At 40.2% G+C, this 17984-nt stretch overlaps 1 protein-coding gene across 4 annotated transcripts in view; it reads right to left on the reverse strand.

The window, feature by feature from the left end:
- dock4b (dedicator of cytokinesis 4b) overlaps positions 1-17641 on the reverse strand; it is a gene marked incomplete at its 3' end in the record, with an annotated part of 164263 nt that extends 146622 nt beyond the window's left edge. For all 4 annotated transcript variants that reach the window (XM_014010606.1, XM_014010605.1, XM_014010604.1 and 1 more), the window contains 1 exon segment: positions 17446-17641. In XM_014010606.1, the coding sequence (XP_013866060.1) occupies positions 17446-17482 (37 nt within the window).
- Between the last annotated feature and the right edge of the window lie 343 nt (positions 17642-17984).

Here is a 17984-nt window from a genome sequence, read left to right on the forward strand (position 1 = left end):
GGGGGGGTGGGAGGGGGAGAATCAAGATTCTAATGAGCTTCAAAGGGAGATTCTGAAACGGAGCAGATAGAGATACGCTGGCAGCCATGGCAGCTCTACGCTGAGGAGAAGCTCCATGTCGACTGACAGCTGACAGCCCATCACACTTTCTGATTCTCTGCATCACCAGCATCGCTCTGCTTTTAGTTAGCATTTAGCTCGCCCTTTATATTCTTCTTGCTTCTAATAAACCACTCAGCCATTTGCAACCTAGGGTTTCTTAAGTTCTCTACAGCAGGGGCATCAAACTCATTTTCACCAAGGGCCAGTTGTAATTAACTTTAATGATTCGTATRTTAGAACTAGAATAAGTTTTTTAGCATGTCCTCTAATAAACACAGAAAAATACTATGTGTACCACTGAGAGAATAAATGGTACAAAAATACTAAGAGTTTTAGTCACTGCTGGATAGTGGGAGGGTTCAGAATTCAAGACTTACCACAGCTCAACAGGGAATTCCCATTGCATTATGGGAGATTTAGCTTATGGTCAATTTGGACTTTAAAGCAGCTTATTTTGATACATTAAAATAAATTAATAAATCAACTAGATTGCTCAGGAGGCCACAGTCACTTAAAGCCAACAGCTCAGCGGCAGGACAAGTATTATCCTTCACCTTTTAAATATGTTTATTCTGTTGCATTGAACCATTAATTTAAAGATTACCATTAATATAAATCTATTTTCGTATTAAATAAATAAAACTTGTTGGTTAGAGGTTGGCTTTAAAGTGGGCTGCCTTGAATTTAACATGCTCCATGGGCAGCTCTACTGTAGTATACCCATGATATTAGGTTTGATGTCCTTAAACAAAGACAAAAACATGAAAACTGGCACATATTTCCACAGTGATATTAAAAACTTATGTAGGTCCAAAGCTAGCCCATAAACTGTGCAATCACAGCTCAGAAATACAACTGGTGAGAAAAAATTTAAARGACTAAATGATCAAGTTAAATCAGGAAAAAAAAGTCACCAATTTAAACCTTAATAGTCTGAACTAAAATACAAACAATAACTAACAGTTACACGTTTTTAGGGCAGTGGCTTTAAAAGACCAATTTACCAGTCGGCTGATGATTTAGGGTATTTTTGCCTTTTACTTTTAACCACAAGCATTGGTCATACCTGATTTAAGTTTAAAAGTCAACACATMGTGGGTTAGAACAGTGTTACATATGCCATGACATCCTTTTGCCTAAGCACTTCCTGCAATATGGGGTCTAATTCACAGTGAATTCAGTACAACACTCACAGACCCCAAAGGAAGTCGATGACCAGACAATAAAGCTAACGTCTACAAGAACAATCATACTTGCAGGGAAAAGGCTAAAGTTTTTTTCCTCTTGCATAACATGTATTTGAATAGATTTGAAGTGCTATTTTTAGAACAAAATTATGAATACCTTTACACTTGGTACTGCTTTCATAGGGAGCCTTCAATAAACTACTTTACAAGTGTGYTTGAGTGTTTCTGTGTGAGTCTACCACAGCCGTATTCCATCAAAACCCAGACAGACACTCAGACTGTATTCCTAGGTGGTGATGAAAAGGTTATGTGTGCATTAGAACTGCCTGTKCAAAGAGGATTATGGCTGCAGTCCAGATGAGGGTCTGTGGGGGGAAGCTTATGGGTGTCGCATCACTACTGATGACGTCTGGAAACATTCCCCTACAAATCAATGGCATGGCGCAAGCCTGTTCATTTACTCCCATTACCATACTGATCTTTGAACTCAGCTGGGTTGCAACATGTYCCATCGTTCTACCTGTGGATATTATCGAAAGCTTTCTGAAAGTAAAACAAAAAGGTCTCCAAAAAGTCCTTCCTTTGCTGCATCAAAAGCAGCATCAGCAGTCATCCTATATGTGTCACCGACGTGTGCAGTGAAATATGCCCCATTTGTGCGATGGTATTTTTAGCAYTCCCATAGTCRTTATGTCAGCACGGCACCCGGACCRGTCCGAGCGAAGTGAGAGAAGGACAGGAAGAAAAACGATGCTCCCGTCTCTTTGGATCTCTGGCATCTGCTCAGGGATGCGAGCCGCTCTGCCCGAGAGCAACGCGCTTAATTTTAACGTTGACGGGACAACAAACGCATCTTCTGTCGTCGATGTGCAGCTTAGAGCTCCTGGAGCACTAAATGAGCAACTTTAAAGAGACACGGGATCGAGTTTCAAAAGGCGCAAACCAGAACTCGCAGATGTTAGAAAATCTACGTAAAGAAACAACATGAAAGCACCTGTATTGAAAAAGCTCAAGGCGATGCAAAGACTGGAAGATAATACTGGGCTTTGTGATGACCATCAAGAGGGAAGTGAGACCACTGACAGGTCATTAGGGYTGTTAATAAATAGGTAAGTGATACATGATCCAGAAAGAGATTTTCGTTATCGATCCCTTTCACAATATAAATTGCTCTATAGGAAGCATTTAGTGCTTTACTGTGATCCTATTTTYAAATTCAAACAACCTTGCAGATGACAAACAGTATAAACCTAAACCAGAGCTGTCTAAGTGACAAAATGTTTAATTAAAAGAAAATATTTATCAGCACTACCATCCACTGGGAAGGGAAGTTCCAACAAGATCACAGTCTGGGCTCATGTTGTGAACATTTCCACAACATGTACAAACAATGACTCCTGCCTCCTGTCAACTCCTCTGATGTGCTGAACCAGCTGCCTTGAGGTGTCTATCCGCCATCGTCACCCAGTCCTAGTGCTTTTAGTTCACACACAAAGGCTTCACAGTGGGCATTTCCCCTCTTGCGCCCACACAAAGGGGATCCATTTCAGCCGCTTTTAGCGTCGCCACTTTCCGCTTATAGTTCTTCACCACCCCCCGAGGGCGCAACTGGTGGAAGGAGGAAAACAGAGGCACCAGGTGGGTGTTTGGAGAGAGGTTATAGGCTTGTGGCGAGCAGGGGCAATTCCAGCCAATCGCACTAACGCAGGATGTCTCTTTTGATAAGCTTGTCAGGAAGTGCAGAAACCGATACGAGTCCCTGGAGCAGGCCTACAGATGGGTTTGGACAAACAACGTTGAGTTGTAGGCCATTTTTATTGTAAAGCCAAACATTGAATCGGGGTAATGATTATTTGACTCTTTCTTCTTTTCAGCTGGATTTACTCACTAATCTCAAGATCAACAGAAAGCATATAAAAAAGGAGGTAACGAGGTGCTGCATGACCTGGTAATTAGTGGGCTTTAGATGTACTTGTTGGCAGATTATTGTACCAAAGCCAGGTTAGTCAACTACCTTTGTTTCTAGTATACGTACCAGGTGTAGCCAATCAGAATCACAAAGCACACAGTTACATCAGCTATCTCATCTGCTGCACACTAAGAGATGGATTACGTGTGCATTTTCTTTCCAGAATGCAAAATCATGCCTTTTTAACAGATGTAGCATTCAAGCTGTGCCCTATTTCCTTACTGCCTGCACAAGAATCAGTCAACTCCAAAATGTAACATTAATTTAAAACGTCTCCTGTATTTCTTTGTAGTTCTCTTGGTTGAGAATTTTCAGAATGGGTTTGGTAACGCCAATATTTCAAATGACGTGTCTGTACTCATTAGCAAAATGTCTCATGAATCAGTGGGCTGATTTTTGGGAAATTCATTGGCTACAAATCTACAACTAATTACCTTTTTTAAATCAAGCTAATTCAAGATGGCTGCCACCGCTAATCAAATTTTATAGATACTGAGCTAAAATTAGCTTGTAGTAGCTGAGACTTGTCCCATTATATACTGCAAATGCTAATAAAAAAAGAAATAATAACTTTGGCATGTGACGATGGACAATGTGCATTTCTTCAAGGAGTACAACTAACTCAGCAGGTTGTTCAGGTGTGCGTTTCCAAAAATAGTCTTATTACGCCGCTAAATCTCAGAAGGAAACCCCAACTTTCTGATTCAACAAAAGCAATCCTCTGCGCAGTTTCCAAAAAAAGACCCTGAACGAAGCAAATCAAACCCACAATTCACTGCAACCTTCGGTGCTGCTGGATGAAAGCTAAAAAGGCCCAGTTTGAACGACAATGGGAGGCAGGAAATGACTTTATCCACTGCAAACAAAAACAAAGCCTCCAACAATCCACCAACTCTGAATTTTTTTTAACTAATATTTTTTATCACCTCAAGGAAACATTAAACTAAAAACAAATTTTTTATTATTATTTTCTGTGTGGTTTGAAGGCTTTCTTCTTAACTGAATAAACACAAAAAAAGTAGCAGCATCCCCGGAAGAACTCTGAGGAGAGAGGATGCAAGAAGTGAACTGGGTCCCATTTAGAGGTTTAGTCAACCTGATGACTTAAACAGACACTCTGAGGCTATGACACTATACACCCGCAACAAAATTCATTTAGGAATCCATCTGATGTCTTTAAACGGGGTAAAAATGTGACAGTTTTGTTGCTATTGGAATTGAGAGGTTTTTGTTGGATTTTATTTGGAATAAATCTCTTTTTAAGCCCTTGATCTATTCACCAGATGAACCTCAGCAATAAAAAAACAAACCTCTATTTAAACTATATCCTCTCTAGAATAAGGCTGTTTCAATCAAAGCAAACTTGCATTTTAAAAAAATCAATTGCAATCAGCTCGCACAGATGAGTCTCTTCAACTGGCAGAGAAAAAGGCGTCGACTTGAAAGTGTGCGATGAAACGGCCTTTCGAAACTGAACCTGACATCAACTGGCTGGTTTTTTTCTGCCTGGGCAGCGAGAGGAAATGAGGGGGAGTTGACAGGGGAGTGGTGAGGAGGGCAGGCAGTGAGCCAGCGCGTCGCATGCAGCAGGTTGACTCTCACAGGCGAGCCAGACCATCGTCTCAACGGCTCGGCGAGAGCAGGAAGTAGAACTCTTGCAAACCTCAAAAGGGGGACAAAGAGCAAATGTGGAGGGCGTTTATATACAGACCTAACCGCAGCTAAGGTAATTGAGCAAGTAATAAGACGGCTTACAGTGGCCAAGGTTAGACAGGAAYCAGCCGAGCAGMAGCTGTGATGGAGAAGGGAAAACAGTTCAATCTCAGACAAGACAGATCTAAATCGATCAACGTCTCAGCCACAGCAAGTCCACACTCAATATACAMTAATATGACAAACCTGTGGTGCGCAAGGGACTGTCTTTGTTGTGGAGATTCTTATGGTCAAATCTGCRACTAAAGGATGCTCAGAATATTATACAACCCTCGAACATCAGAGGCACCATCACCAAGAAGATGAATGACGAAACAAAAAAGATTTCACCTTGCTTCTTTTAGTAGACGAAATCAAAAACAGAATATTTTTGGCACGAATTAATCTTGTGATCCAAAATCGCTTTGTATTTCAGGAACTAGGATGAAACGGGTACCAAAGACAACACAGACAAAGCCATGCAAACATGAAAAAGCCATCTGTCACCAGCAAAACATTCTAGTGAAACACATCGYCTGTCAAAAAGGCAAACTGTCAGGCTTCACTTCTGTGTTGCTACTTATAAGTTCACAAATACAAGGATGTTTTCAGCCTCTCAGCTTCTTAAGTTCCAGCTCAAAAATGCGCACATTGTTCCTTCCCGAGTGTGACGTCCGTTCAAAGGTTTAGGATCAACAGACTGATCCAGGATTGTCTGATTTTGATTACAATAATCTCCCTTCCAGAAAACACTTGAGAATTTGTCGCAAACTTGACTCCAGCTGAATTGTGTTTCAGCAGCTAAACAACGCATGGTTGGACCAGGGAATAGAACTCTGCCTCTTCTGAGCCACTTCATGATACGTTCCCAACGCACCAGACTTTAGCTCAATTTTTTGGCTTAACTAAGGCTGATCAACTGTGGCTACAATCTTAAAGTTGACTGAAAATGTTCAAGTCATTGCAGCTTGTATTCAATCACTCAATTACAAAACATTTACCCCAGACACTTTACTTTTTACTCATTATCCAAAATTTTMTTTAATGTTTATTGTTTAAGTTATCAAAACTACTTGATGAGGTTCAGGAAATCATATTTTGGGTTAATCGGTCACTTATACCATTTTAGCACATGTGCAAGATGGCAAACCTTTAACTTGTGCAATGTGATTCTTCTCCGCAGAGATGGGCACAGTAGCTACGTTTCCATCGCAAATGTGCGCAAAACTTTGTCGRTATTCTGTTAAAGTCGAAAAACACAGTTTCACAACTGCGGTGTTTCCATTAAGTAAGAAATGCTATTAAAGTCACGCGTGAATACACTTGTTCTCGCGATAAGTCATTACAAACATGGCGGCAATGGATGTAAACACATAGCATATTGCTACCGCGACACTAGCGCTCATCGTCAGAGACGTCGGTGTCTTTTATCAAGGCTTTCCAGCGACAAGTCCCTACTTGAGAGAGGCTACGTATGCTGTGTTTTTGGGAAATTGCAGTCGGTGAGTTTACTATTTTATACTACTTCTGTGATATTACTACTACTTCTACTTCCTGTTATCTTCTTCGTTATCATCTTTTTCACCAGTAGAAACAGCCGGTTGTTGATCACGTGACTCCCGTGATGCGAAAAAAGTGTTTCCATTGCAGTTTTGCGAAAAACACCAATTTCGATACGGCCGAAATACCACCTCATCCTAACGCAAAAACATTTCGTTGAAAAACGTAATTTTTTTCGAAATGGACGTGTTTCCATTGAGCAAATTTATTTTTGAAATTCTAATTTGCGCATTTTCATGGTCAATGGAAACGCAGCTAGTGATAGCCCAAGAGAGCAAGCATTTGACTTATTTTATAGCAACGGTGTGTTGAACTAAAGCTAGCATTATCTGGTGTAATTTAAAAAAAAAACTCTGAGTGTGTGCATTTAACTAAACAAGAAATCTAGACCGGCCATGAATAGTTCAGCTCCTTACACAGGGTTGAGTCCAAGCAAACTCGTAATTRATATTTCTGACTGTTGTTTTGATCTATGGCCTTTTAGCGTCAATCTAATTGGAAAAACTAATTGAATTGGATCAAATGGCTAAAGGTCCTTCTATATAATTTAGATCCATTTGTCATTTGGAATCCCACAACTATATAAGAAAAGCAATTTTCAAAGAATCCAAAGTCTCATTTTTCACAAAGGAAGAACATGTTTGGATAGAGCTGATGTGAAGCTGAGCACAACAAATAGATGTGTAACATCGTTTTTATCTACAGCTCTACTCCAAATCCAGAGGGCCATCTGTAGTGTTTTATCATCTTCAGACTTTCAGTCCACTGAGGCCGCTGTAAACACACAGATATAGGGGGGAAAAAAAATAACACACAAGCATGCCCACATGAGCACAAACGAACATGTGAACCACACACAAACTATCCGGGGATAACTGGGACAGGTGAGAACGGATTTAAAAATAAGGCAAGGAGGAGAAGGATGTATGTGGAGGAGAGATAAAGGTGAAAAAGATTGCAGTGCAGACAAAAGAAGAGGGCTACTGAAACAAGGTGGTGTAGAGACAAAAAAAGGAATGAGTGAGCAATAAAAGAAGAGAAGAAGAGGCAGAAAATAAGATAAGGGTCRTGCCAGTGTGACCTGTCGGCTTGGAAAACAGCTCACCCTACAAGCATTAGCAGAAAAGCAGAGGTGGACGGGACAATGGACTGAATGAAAACATCCGACAGAAGAAAACCAATGACTACAAACGGAAAAACAAAGACGTTGCTGTTTATTAAGGTACYACAAGGCAAAGCTGAAAGAGTAGGATAAAGAAACAAATGTAGGCAGCAAGTCTGGACGCTATTTCTCGTTGAACGCCCAGTCAAGGTCGAGACTTCACCGGATTTCAAGCCCTTTCGCCTCCCTTCCTGTCCCTGCCTCACTCATCAGCATTAATCCTGACGTTAGCACTCCTGATAGCTCCTAACAGTGTCTGATGTGACCTGAGAGATGCTTTTAAGAGGGTTTGAGTGGTTTTTAGAAGCACTTTGAAGGCAAAAATCTTGTTAGGTGAGATCTTTAGCACATTTAACATTCAGGAATTTAGGTCATGTTAATTAAAATCTACAAAAAAAAAACAGAACAAGTTGGATAGATGGGTGTTATTGAGGAAGAGCATTTACAGCAGTGGTTCACAACCCTGGTCCTCAAGTACCCCTATCCAGCATGTTTTACTTGTTTCCCTGCTATTCAGCAGGTCTTCAGAAGATTGTTAATCACTCATTCATTCAAACCAGGTGTGTCAAATCAGGGAAACATCTAAAAACCACTGCTTTAACTGTTGACCAACACCTCAAGAGCTTCTCTGAGCTTCATGAGACATTTTCAAAATATAATATTGACTCAACTCATCAGATAACATGTATTAAAACAGTGATTCTCAACCCTGGTCCTCAAGGACTCCTTTCCTGCATGTTTAGATGTTTCCCTAATTTGACACACCTGGTTTGAATGAGTGAGTGATTAACAATCTTCTGAAGACCTGCTGAATAGCAGGGAAACAAGTAAAACATGCTGGATAGGGGTACTTGAGGACCAAGGTTGGGAACCACTGACAGGAAACTAAGGCTGTGTATTGGCAAGAATTYTGGTCATGATACGATATTACGCGATATGTTGAGATACTGTAAGCAAGGTGATATACTGCCATTTTTGTCTCCAAAAATTCAAATTTAAAAGGGGGGCGGGGTTATGTATTTTCCTGGCACATAGCTCAATTCTATACCACAATCAAGTAACTATGTTAGCTACTGTTGTTCTGGAAAAGCTGTATATCAAAAATAAATTTGGCTTTACATCATAGCCTATCTAAACGCCAAAACGTCTTACCATTTCGGACACTCCCACTACAGCAYGTCTTCACARCAATGCTTCGGAGGAGGGGTGCTCTGTGGGGTGGGTCTCAGCTGCAGAATGAGCTCCAGGGAGGAGCTTTGTACAAATAGGAGGAGCTTTGTACAAATAGGAGGAGTTTTGCAACATCAAATCTTCAGGCAGCTCCACATGGCTACCACAGGATATTCAAGGATTTGTCAAACATGCCTGAATGAGTCAAAGCAACACTCTGGGTATGTTTTGAATGAGGTAGAATTGAACTATGTGCCTGGAAAATACAAAATACTCCCCTTTAATTAAATATCAATACAGTGCTTTAGAGAATTGATACAGTATCAGGAACTGAAATGTCACGATATTTCAATGTATTGATATTTTCCTACACCCCTACAGGAAACAGTCAAGACTTTTAGGCACTAGTGGAGTTATAGTTCTGGGACTGAAAATGATGGTTTCACAAGGCTGACCCAATAGTCTGGTAGAGAACAATCTCCTTTTCCCCTTACCAAGAACTGTCTACAAAAACTTGGTCCATCTCATCTTCTACTGTTCAAACACAAATAAATTTCCGTTTTGTTCAAACTAAGCCCTGCCTCAGGTACAAACCATTTAAAATAACTGGGATTAATAACAAACTTAATCACGATTCAGTTTGATATTAGTCATCTTGTAACATACGTACAAAGGAAGGCAACCACAAAATAAATAACAGGTGAAGTGAGAGTAATCAAAACCTGGAGGCACAAACGCATAACAAAGAACAAATCATCCAAATAAAATGGGAAATAAGGATGGTAAAACTGTCTCACAGTAACAAATAGCTACAACCCATCTATCCATAAATTTACTTTACCTGCTTTTCCATGCAGAGTAACAGGGAGCTGGTGCCTCACTCTAGTAGCTACAACCCAAAAAAAAAAAAAAAAAACACTGAATACCGCAAGCTTTACTCAAGACAAAAGCCATAAACATGTGTTTGACAAAACTGAAAGGAAATTAAGATCAATTTTAAACAAAAATCAATGCAGAAACCTAGCTAAACCCAAGATGGACTAAAAACATGAAAACAAAAACCATAAAAAAACAAAACCCATCTCCTGTAACACTTTGTAGTTTAAAACACTTTTTTTCAACACTTTATGTGAAACCACAATCTTTTTAAACAGATTATTTAGCATTAGCGATTATTAGGTTGCAAACACGTTATGCATCATAAGCATCCAAACACTCGAGTCTAATGGTCTACAATAAAGAAAAGACAAAAATTCTAATAAAAACAACAGAAATGATTATTTTGTAGAGATAAAATCTCTAAATATTCAAGTTTAGACTACAGTAGTTCTCATGTCTTCAAAAAAAAGAGATAAGTGAGATGAAAAAGGGTCAAATATTCGACCTACAGAGGTTAAATCATCCACCTTTAATCCTTGAATCAAAGTGTTATATAAATAGCATTGACATTGACTGAGAAATAAATTACAGGAAAGATCAAAACAAGAAACTGCACCGAAGCAATCTGTATGCATCGGTGTTGCACATCCCCCACTGTGACTGTGAATCATGATGGAGGTTAGGTCTACGTTTGAGATTTTGAGTAAATGACGACAAAGAAAATCCACCATCATCAGCTCTTCATGTTATTAAATAATTCATACCTTCTTTAACTAAGCCTTGACACTTTATTAGCTATCAATAATCCATTAATGATGTAAGATTTGAATGCAACAGACCATTACTACTCCTTTTTATTGGCGTGTTAATGATGAAACGAGCACATTGGTTTTGGTAACCCGAGTGTGGGCCGAAGTAGCTGTCACTAAAATGAGGTTTAAGCAGAAATGGAAGCTCTGAGGTCACTTTGACTCTCTGGGTCACACAAATCAATGAGCACTTCCTTTTTGGTCAATATATGCAGGCCCGGATTACAGCCACATGCCACAGATAACCGACGAATTCAGTCCGGTCCAGGAAACTAGTCTTCTACCATCAACGAGCAAAGAAGACAAGAGTTTCTTTATTCATAAACACCTCTTCTCATCTGTCAATCAATGTGATTGCCACTGGCAGACACTCTTCATTTATGAAAACGGCATGCCAGTTATTTTTCCCTCAGCCCACGCAAACAAGAAAGGAAGAAAAATTAAACACAAGCAAGTAGTACACTCCTCCGTTGCCTCCACTGATCAGTTAAACAGTCGAATTCCTAATAGGACATATCCCATTAAGCTCTCTCCTGCGGGAATCGTGGTTTGGTATTGAGGGAAAAGAACTGCAGTAATAGTCTTCATTAGGTGCGCCAGAAACATATCAAATAATTGTTTGGATCCGATTTTCTAATATAACTAATTAAAGTTCTAGGATTCCTTGAAGGAATGAACATTGTCTGTCGCCTTTAATGCTAGAGTTTTAAGATCAACGAATGTTGAGAATGAACAGAGTTTTGGTCAAACATTGAAAAYGTGTAATAATGTATGTGTTGTGAATAATACTGAGCTACTATGTTTAATTTTAGCTTAATATCTGGAAAACTGACTGAGTTATAGCCCCTTTTGTGCTGGTTAATGTCATTATCTATGGTGGCCATCTTAACTTAAAATAATAAATGGTTGTAAATGTTCAGTTATTTCCTAAAAGTTTCTTCCTTTTCTTCTATTATACCAATACAATAATGACCACATCAATTTAGGAATTATCCTACATGGTAATTTAAGCTGAAAGCAGTTGTTAGTTCAAGCCAAATGCACCTGTGAGAAGGATATATAAGCCGTTAACAGACAGGCAAGCAAATTAGACCAATAATTCATGTCAAGCCAAATTGAAATAATAGCCATTAAAATCACCATATGCATAGCGGGTAATCACTCAGCCGTTCGAGGAAAAGCATCATCTCCSGACAGCGAGCGCTGCCACTGCAGAAAAAATACGGGGAACGGTACCCCCCTTTCCAGCTGCCTGTCTCAACATTACACATAGATGTGGACAGGCAATTATAGCATGTTGGTTTGTAAGTGTCACCCAAGCCAATCGAATTCGCACAAGCATCTCTCGGCATGTGCAGCAAAATGAAAATATGAAAGGATGGATTTTTATTCCCACAAAGCAATACTAAGATCACACAACTGTCTCCGATCCTTAAGCTGAGCGTTGCTGAACATAAACAGACAGTGATTTTTGCAGCTTGTGTGTTTTCTGTCACAAACGAGGACTTGGCAATAAATAGAGCGTGATTTAATTGGATGATAAACAACCCAGCAGGGGCATTTCTCCACATCCCGTTTCACCTTTGTGCAACAATGCCTATTGTTGTCATGTTGCATGAACGTCTTGGGACTGGTCCGTGGCTGAAGCTGCGAGCGTATAAACGGAGAGGAGGACAGGTTCTGTCTCCACAGATGGAGACGGAGCAATTACAAACTGGTAGACTTCACCTCGCCACGCCTCCTTCACCCACCATCCCTCCCGTGCACCACCCTGGGGCTTGCTGCATTAAGAAATCATGGGTATAATGGTGGAATGGGCCTCAGGGCACCCCTTCCAAAACAACTTGCTAATCCCCTGTGGGGTGGGGGGATAACGAAAGTGTGTGTGGGTTTTGCGGGGGGTTGGGTGAATTTAAGGACATGACAGTCGACCCGACAATGAGTCCACCCCCTGACACGTGCCGACACCCTCCACCAMCAGTCACCCTCCCAGAGCACCCCATCAACCATGCAGCAACATCCTCCCAAGGGAGGGACCGGTGACGTCAGCCATGGGAGAACAGGAAAGCTGCCGGCTCCACGTCCACGGTCCTTCTCAGCCAGGCCTCAATCAGTAACATTTTACCACAACACTGCTCCATTCTGCTATGTTCTGATACTGTGAGCTTCTTTTTCCAAACCTCAGAGGAYGGAAAAGGATTGAATATGAGTGCTGGTGGAGAATTAAACTACCACAAGCGCAGGTCTGAAGCAGCTCGTTAAAATGGTTTAATTACTTGTCTAAATTATGATGAGCAATGACATGCTTGATTGGTTGTATCAAAGGGCTTTACTGAGGGGAAAATCTACTCGTTTTTTTTTTTTTTTTTACATGACACAATTCAGCCTCAAGTCTTTTGTGTAGCCAGTGAAAGAGTCAAAGCGTGTTTGTCTTCTGTGACAGATTGCCCTTTATGTACCCATGGACATGTTTGGCGATGTTTGTCATCGAAGATTTAACTCTATATCATAACGGTTGCTTCTTCCAATTCATTTCAGCTGTAATCTCATCCTGTTGACTGACTATGTAAATGCATTTGCTACAATACTCAGCCTTTTGATTAAGTCTAAGGTCTCTCTGCCCCTCCGTATAACACRACAATTTAAGAGTCAGGCATAAATTTTATCTCATTATCACCTTCAAACCTTCATGTTTTAGCTTATTAACAAGTAAACACTTTACTGGTRCGCTAATGGGCGCTGTGATAGGAACTCATTGAGAGTTCATTCATATTTTATGAATGGCAGAGGCTCCCGTCGTCCAGGGGTCTTATTTTCCTCAAAAGGTAAATCGACATCAAACGCTGCAACCTTCCAATTAGACAGAACGGCGTTCTGAACATATCCCAGCTCACCTTGAGATCAAGATATTCCCCCAAAGATCCAGGGTATTCCAAGGCCTTAAAWAGCTATCTTCTCTGTCAAAAGAGTAGATCATGGTCACATTTAAATGGCCAATGTTTAGAACTTGCAAAAGGCCTTCTTAACACTTTGGTAGAAAATCAAAACAGATGTTATTTCAACTGAGGTGCGATTCAGTACATTATTATTGCGGGTAGGCAAGTTAAAGAGAGCTGTGGAAAGGCACCAGCTGTTCCAAGTAGGGATCAATGGTCACAGCTTGTATTAGGCTGTCACAAGGATGTTTTCTTGTGCCAAATAGGCAAACAATTTGTAGACCAGCTAATCTGATTTTCTGCCTTGTAATACCCCCTGACCCTTTCGATACACAAGCTTAAACCACAAACAATGAAGTCTTCAAAAACCTTGGACAACGGCAGCAGTTAGAATTAGGATTTAAGGTGGAAGTACGTCCAATTGAAAGTGAAAAACACTTTTTTCTTAACAAGGAATGAATGCCATTAAACAAGCCTGATGTTCTCTATTCCAACCAAAAACCTCATGGTACTCCTTACAGCATGGAATAGCTTTTCTTGAAGGTTTATTTAAAAAAAGGTCAAGTGTACACAATAAAAACATCAATCTGGCAGATCCTCACGCTCTAGTTAATAAATGCGCTGTAGTCTTAAAGTTGCTGTAATCATACCTAACGAGCCAGTWCCATCAAATATCTTCCATTAGCCTTTAATGTTTGTGCATGAGTGTCTGTGTGTTACCAGTATTTCACAACAGGAAAAAAATCCTTGTTCCTTCCTCAAAAAAATAAAAAAAAGCACAATGAAAAGTACCTCTGCCAACATGCCTTAAAGAATAAATCAAAGCCAATTAAAAAAGTCTTATTGTTGTTGTTGTTGTGCAGGGAAAATAAATGAACCCAAGCCAATTCAGTTGGCACCCTTGAGCAGTCAGGGGGACAATGGAGAGTATTTAGCCTACGAAATAAATGCTTTTTATTTATCCAGCCAAGCAAACTTTGACAGTGGGGTTTGGTTTAAGTAGCTCAATAAATGAAATTAGTTTACTTCTATTAAAAATGGAGGTTATAGGCTCTAGAGAACTGTCACTGGCACATAAAAACACTCAGCATCCGCAAAGTGAATTAGATAAAGTTAGCATGCACACAGAATTGGGGAAGGGAAACAAGCAGACACCAGGGGAAAATTTTGCAAAGCAGTCAAATGACCAGACCACAGAATGTGACATAAAAAGGCCAAGGGCTAGTTTCTAGTTCAGTGGGCTTCATTGCCTTCAGGTGGTTTTGGAAGGGCTGTTGCCACCATGTACATTAGTTGCCATTTCATCAGCAGGTGCCCTTTCGTTTTCATGTTTGTGTATCCACATATTTCTGTGTCCTTGTCTGGACTTAGGTCCATGGTAAACGTGAGACATCACACAGAAAGGAATTTTTAAAAACATAATATTTCACCAACAGGGCTGTTGATAAAGATGCTGCATTTTTATTTTCCTTCTTTGCAATACATCAAGTATGCAGAGGCATGGCCGATTGCTGTTTTTTTTATAAAGTGGCCAATGCTGGACAATCAATCAGTCTTCAGCCAAGGTTGGACAAATGAGGGGTCAAGGCAGGTACTAAATAAGACCATGATTGATAGGGTTAGAGTGAGAATAAAGCAATGCCTTGGCGAGTTCGTAGCTAGGCCCTGACGAGTACAAAGCAATACCCTGTTGGGTATATAGAGAGCTGGCAAAATTGGCATAAAATGTATCACTATTAATTTTAGCATTTAGCCAATAATGATTAATATGACAATTAATTTCGTTGTACTCCAGTTTATGTTGGCGTTTCAGGTAGTTAAACAAGTTCGTTGGTTAAAGTTAGCTGGGTTTGATGCACGCCTGATAGTGACAGTTTGTCATGTACAAAAATACATCACTAGTGGCACTAATTAAAGTAATTTCAAAGTTGCTATTAATTGATGACAGTTGATGATTAATTGCATACAATATGATTTTGCCCAACCTTATGGTACGAGGCAAGGCCAAGGTCTAAGACCCATTGCAGTCGGCTTCTTACATGCATCAACACACTGAAATATGGTGACATTTTATTTCTTATCTAAAGCACTGTATTGATATTTAATTAAGGCCTAAAAAGGTAGACTTTCATGCCAGTGGTCCACTCATCTTGTGTTTTAGCCTCGGACTGCTAGTTGGCAGCAGTCAGCTAGCCATTTGACTCCTCCACTCCTAAAGATCCAGAAAGTATAATGCTAGCTCAAGCATTAGCATTGTAAGCAAACATTAGGACTAAGTACCGATGGCTGAATCTGAGCGGATTAGACCGGCACCCGCTGCCTAGGATTGCTAACTGTCCCGAATTAGCTGGGATGTTCCATATTTTAAGCCAAATTGAAGTGTCCTATACGAGACACTCTTTATGTAACGTAAATAACATATAAAACACAGTGAAATAGGGCTGTCGCAAACTATTGTTTTTATAATCGATTAATCACCGATTATTTTTTTCGATTAGTCGACTAATCGGATCATACGTTAATTCAATATAAAACATAGAGCTTATCCCTCCAGAATGCAGCTGCTATTATATAACCATCGTTAGATTTTAGCTACATGCTAACTAAAAATAATTGCTGTGGAAGGCAAATTGTCTGTATAATGTCTTGTGACGTCCACAGTCTACCCCAGTTACCACTACTGTGCATGTGTGTCAAGGACAAAAAGGCAGATGTGGCAGTGGAAGGTGTCAAAGCAGTTTGGAGAAAAACAAAGTAAAGAACAAAAAAGAAAAAGATTAATCGATTATTAAATTAGTCATCGATTATTTTAATAATCGATTAGTCGTCGACTAATCGACTAATCGTGGCAGCCCTACAGTGAAGGCAATATATCACTTTGCTTGCGATACATCACGATATATCATATCGTGATCCCTGTCATGATATGTATCGTATGACCAAATTAAGCCAACACACTGCCCTAATGCATAATGACCAAGACTGCATAAAATACAAATTAGCCTCGAGGTAACAAGCAGGCCAATGGCTAGTTTCTGGTTCACTGTTTTCCACAGGTTTTATATAACTGTAGATTTCAGCTCCTATGCAGCAACATAGCTATACCAAGGCTAAATGTAGGGAAAAGGTTTTTAAAAAATCTCACTGTAGGGACTTCATCAGATCACAGCTATATTRATTTTTAGGAGGTCTGCAAACACGTTTTCCAAATGCTACCAATGATTGGCCCGTGTTCAGTGGGACTGTAGAGGCATGTAGGGGCCCCAGCATCACACATGGAGCACATCTCTCTGGGGAATGTTATTATGAGACACTTAAGCCCCCCCACCCCCACTCACCCCCATCTCAATGAGCCCATGTTTTTCTGGGTAAAGACAGGCAAAGAGGAAATCCCTTACACCTGGACAGAGTCTGTGTGCGGTTTTTTTGTTGTTGTTGTGGCTTGTTTTGTCTCACTTGATGTGTTTGAGTCCCAGACTGTCTGGAACAATGAGCTGGAAGGATGCAGACATTTCCAGGACCTGTGAGCAATCTCAGAATAAAAGACACAGCAGCCTCTCAACACATCTCTTTTACTTTTATTTTGAAAATGTGGTCAAATTCATGGAGATTCTGACAAATAAGCTTTTTTTTCCCCCTTTTCTTTTCTTTTTTTTTTTTTTACACCATTAAACAAGCAGAAAGGAGAGAAAATAGCTAATGATTCAGACTGGAGATGTAGTTTATACCGCGGCAATTCAAAAGATTAAATATGAGGCTTTGGCAACAAATGCATCAGAACAGGTCAGAGTGACCAAATGATAAATCAAACAAAAATTAACAAAACGGATCGAAAAAAAACATTGACTGAAACAGTTCTCTGCACTGGAAACCATTCAGACCCAGTTTACCACCATCCTGACACACACACACGTACCGAGCGACTGAGCGCAGCGGACAGCAGTTTTTACAATAAGAAAAACAGCGAAAATAAACTTACCGACGCCGTATTTCTCGTGTTCTGTAGGTATCCACATGTTTACGGTCCGTACATTTATGAGAGAGGCGGGAATAGCAGCGAAATGTCGGGTCTTAGCTCTGTGTAACGCATTCTATCGCTGTGCTTTCTTGCGGTGAGTAGTAGGAGTCATTGTTTAGGTTACAGGAGGAGAAAGCGCTGCTGCCGCCGCTGCTGCTGCCGCTCGTAGTGGTACTGAGCCGTGCTGCCTTCAGGCACTGTAGGAAATGTGACAACCAACGCAGGGAGCGCACTTTTCCAAAGACTGGAAAAATAAAACAAGTCTATGCTTAAAAGCGAAAACAACTCAAACTAATTCGACTTTAAATTGATGAAGTGTGTTTTGGAACATTTCTGAGCACCTGCAATTTTTATTTTGTTTTTGTTCGTTGGTTCGATACAATGGAATGCCACTCGAAAAGCTATTATAATTTTCCAGGCAGTAGGTGATACATGCTAGAATTTATATGAAAAACATATATACACACACACACACACACACACACACACACACACACACA

This window comes from Austrofundulus limnaeus, unplaced genomic scaffold (assembly GCF_001266775.1).
Source record: "Austrofundulus limnaeus strain Quisiro unplaced genomic scaffold, Austrofundulus_limnaeus-1.0 Scaffold71, whole genome shotgun sequence".
Classification (NCBI taxonomy): Eukaryota; Metazoa; Chordata; class Actinopteri; order Cyprinodontiformes; family Rivulidae; genus Austrofundulus; species Austrofundulus limnaeus.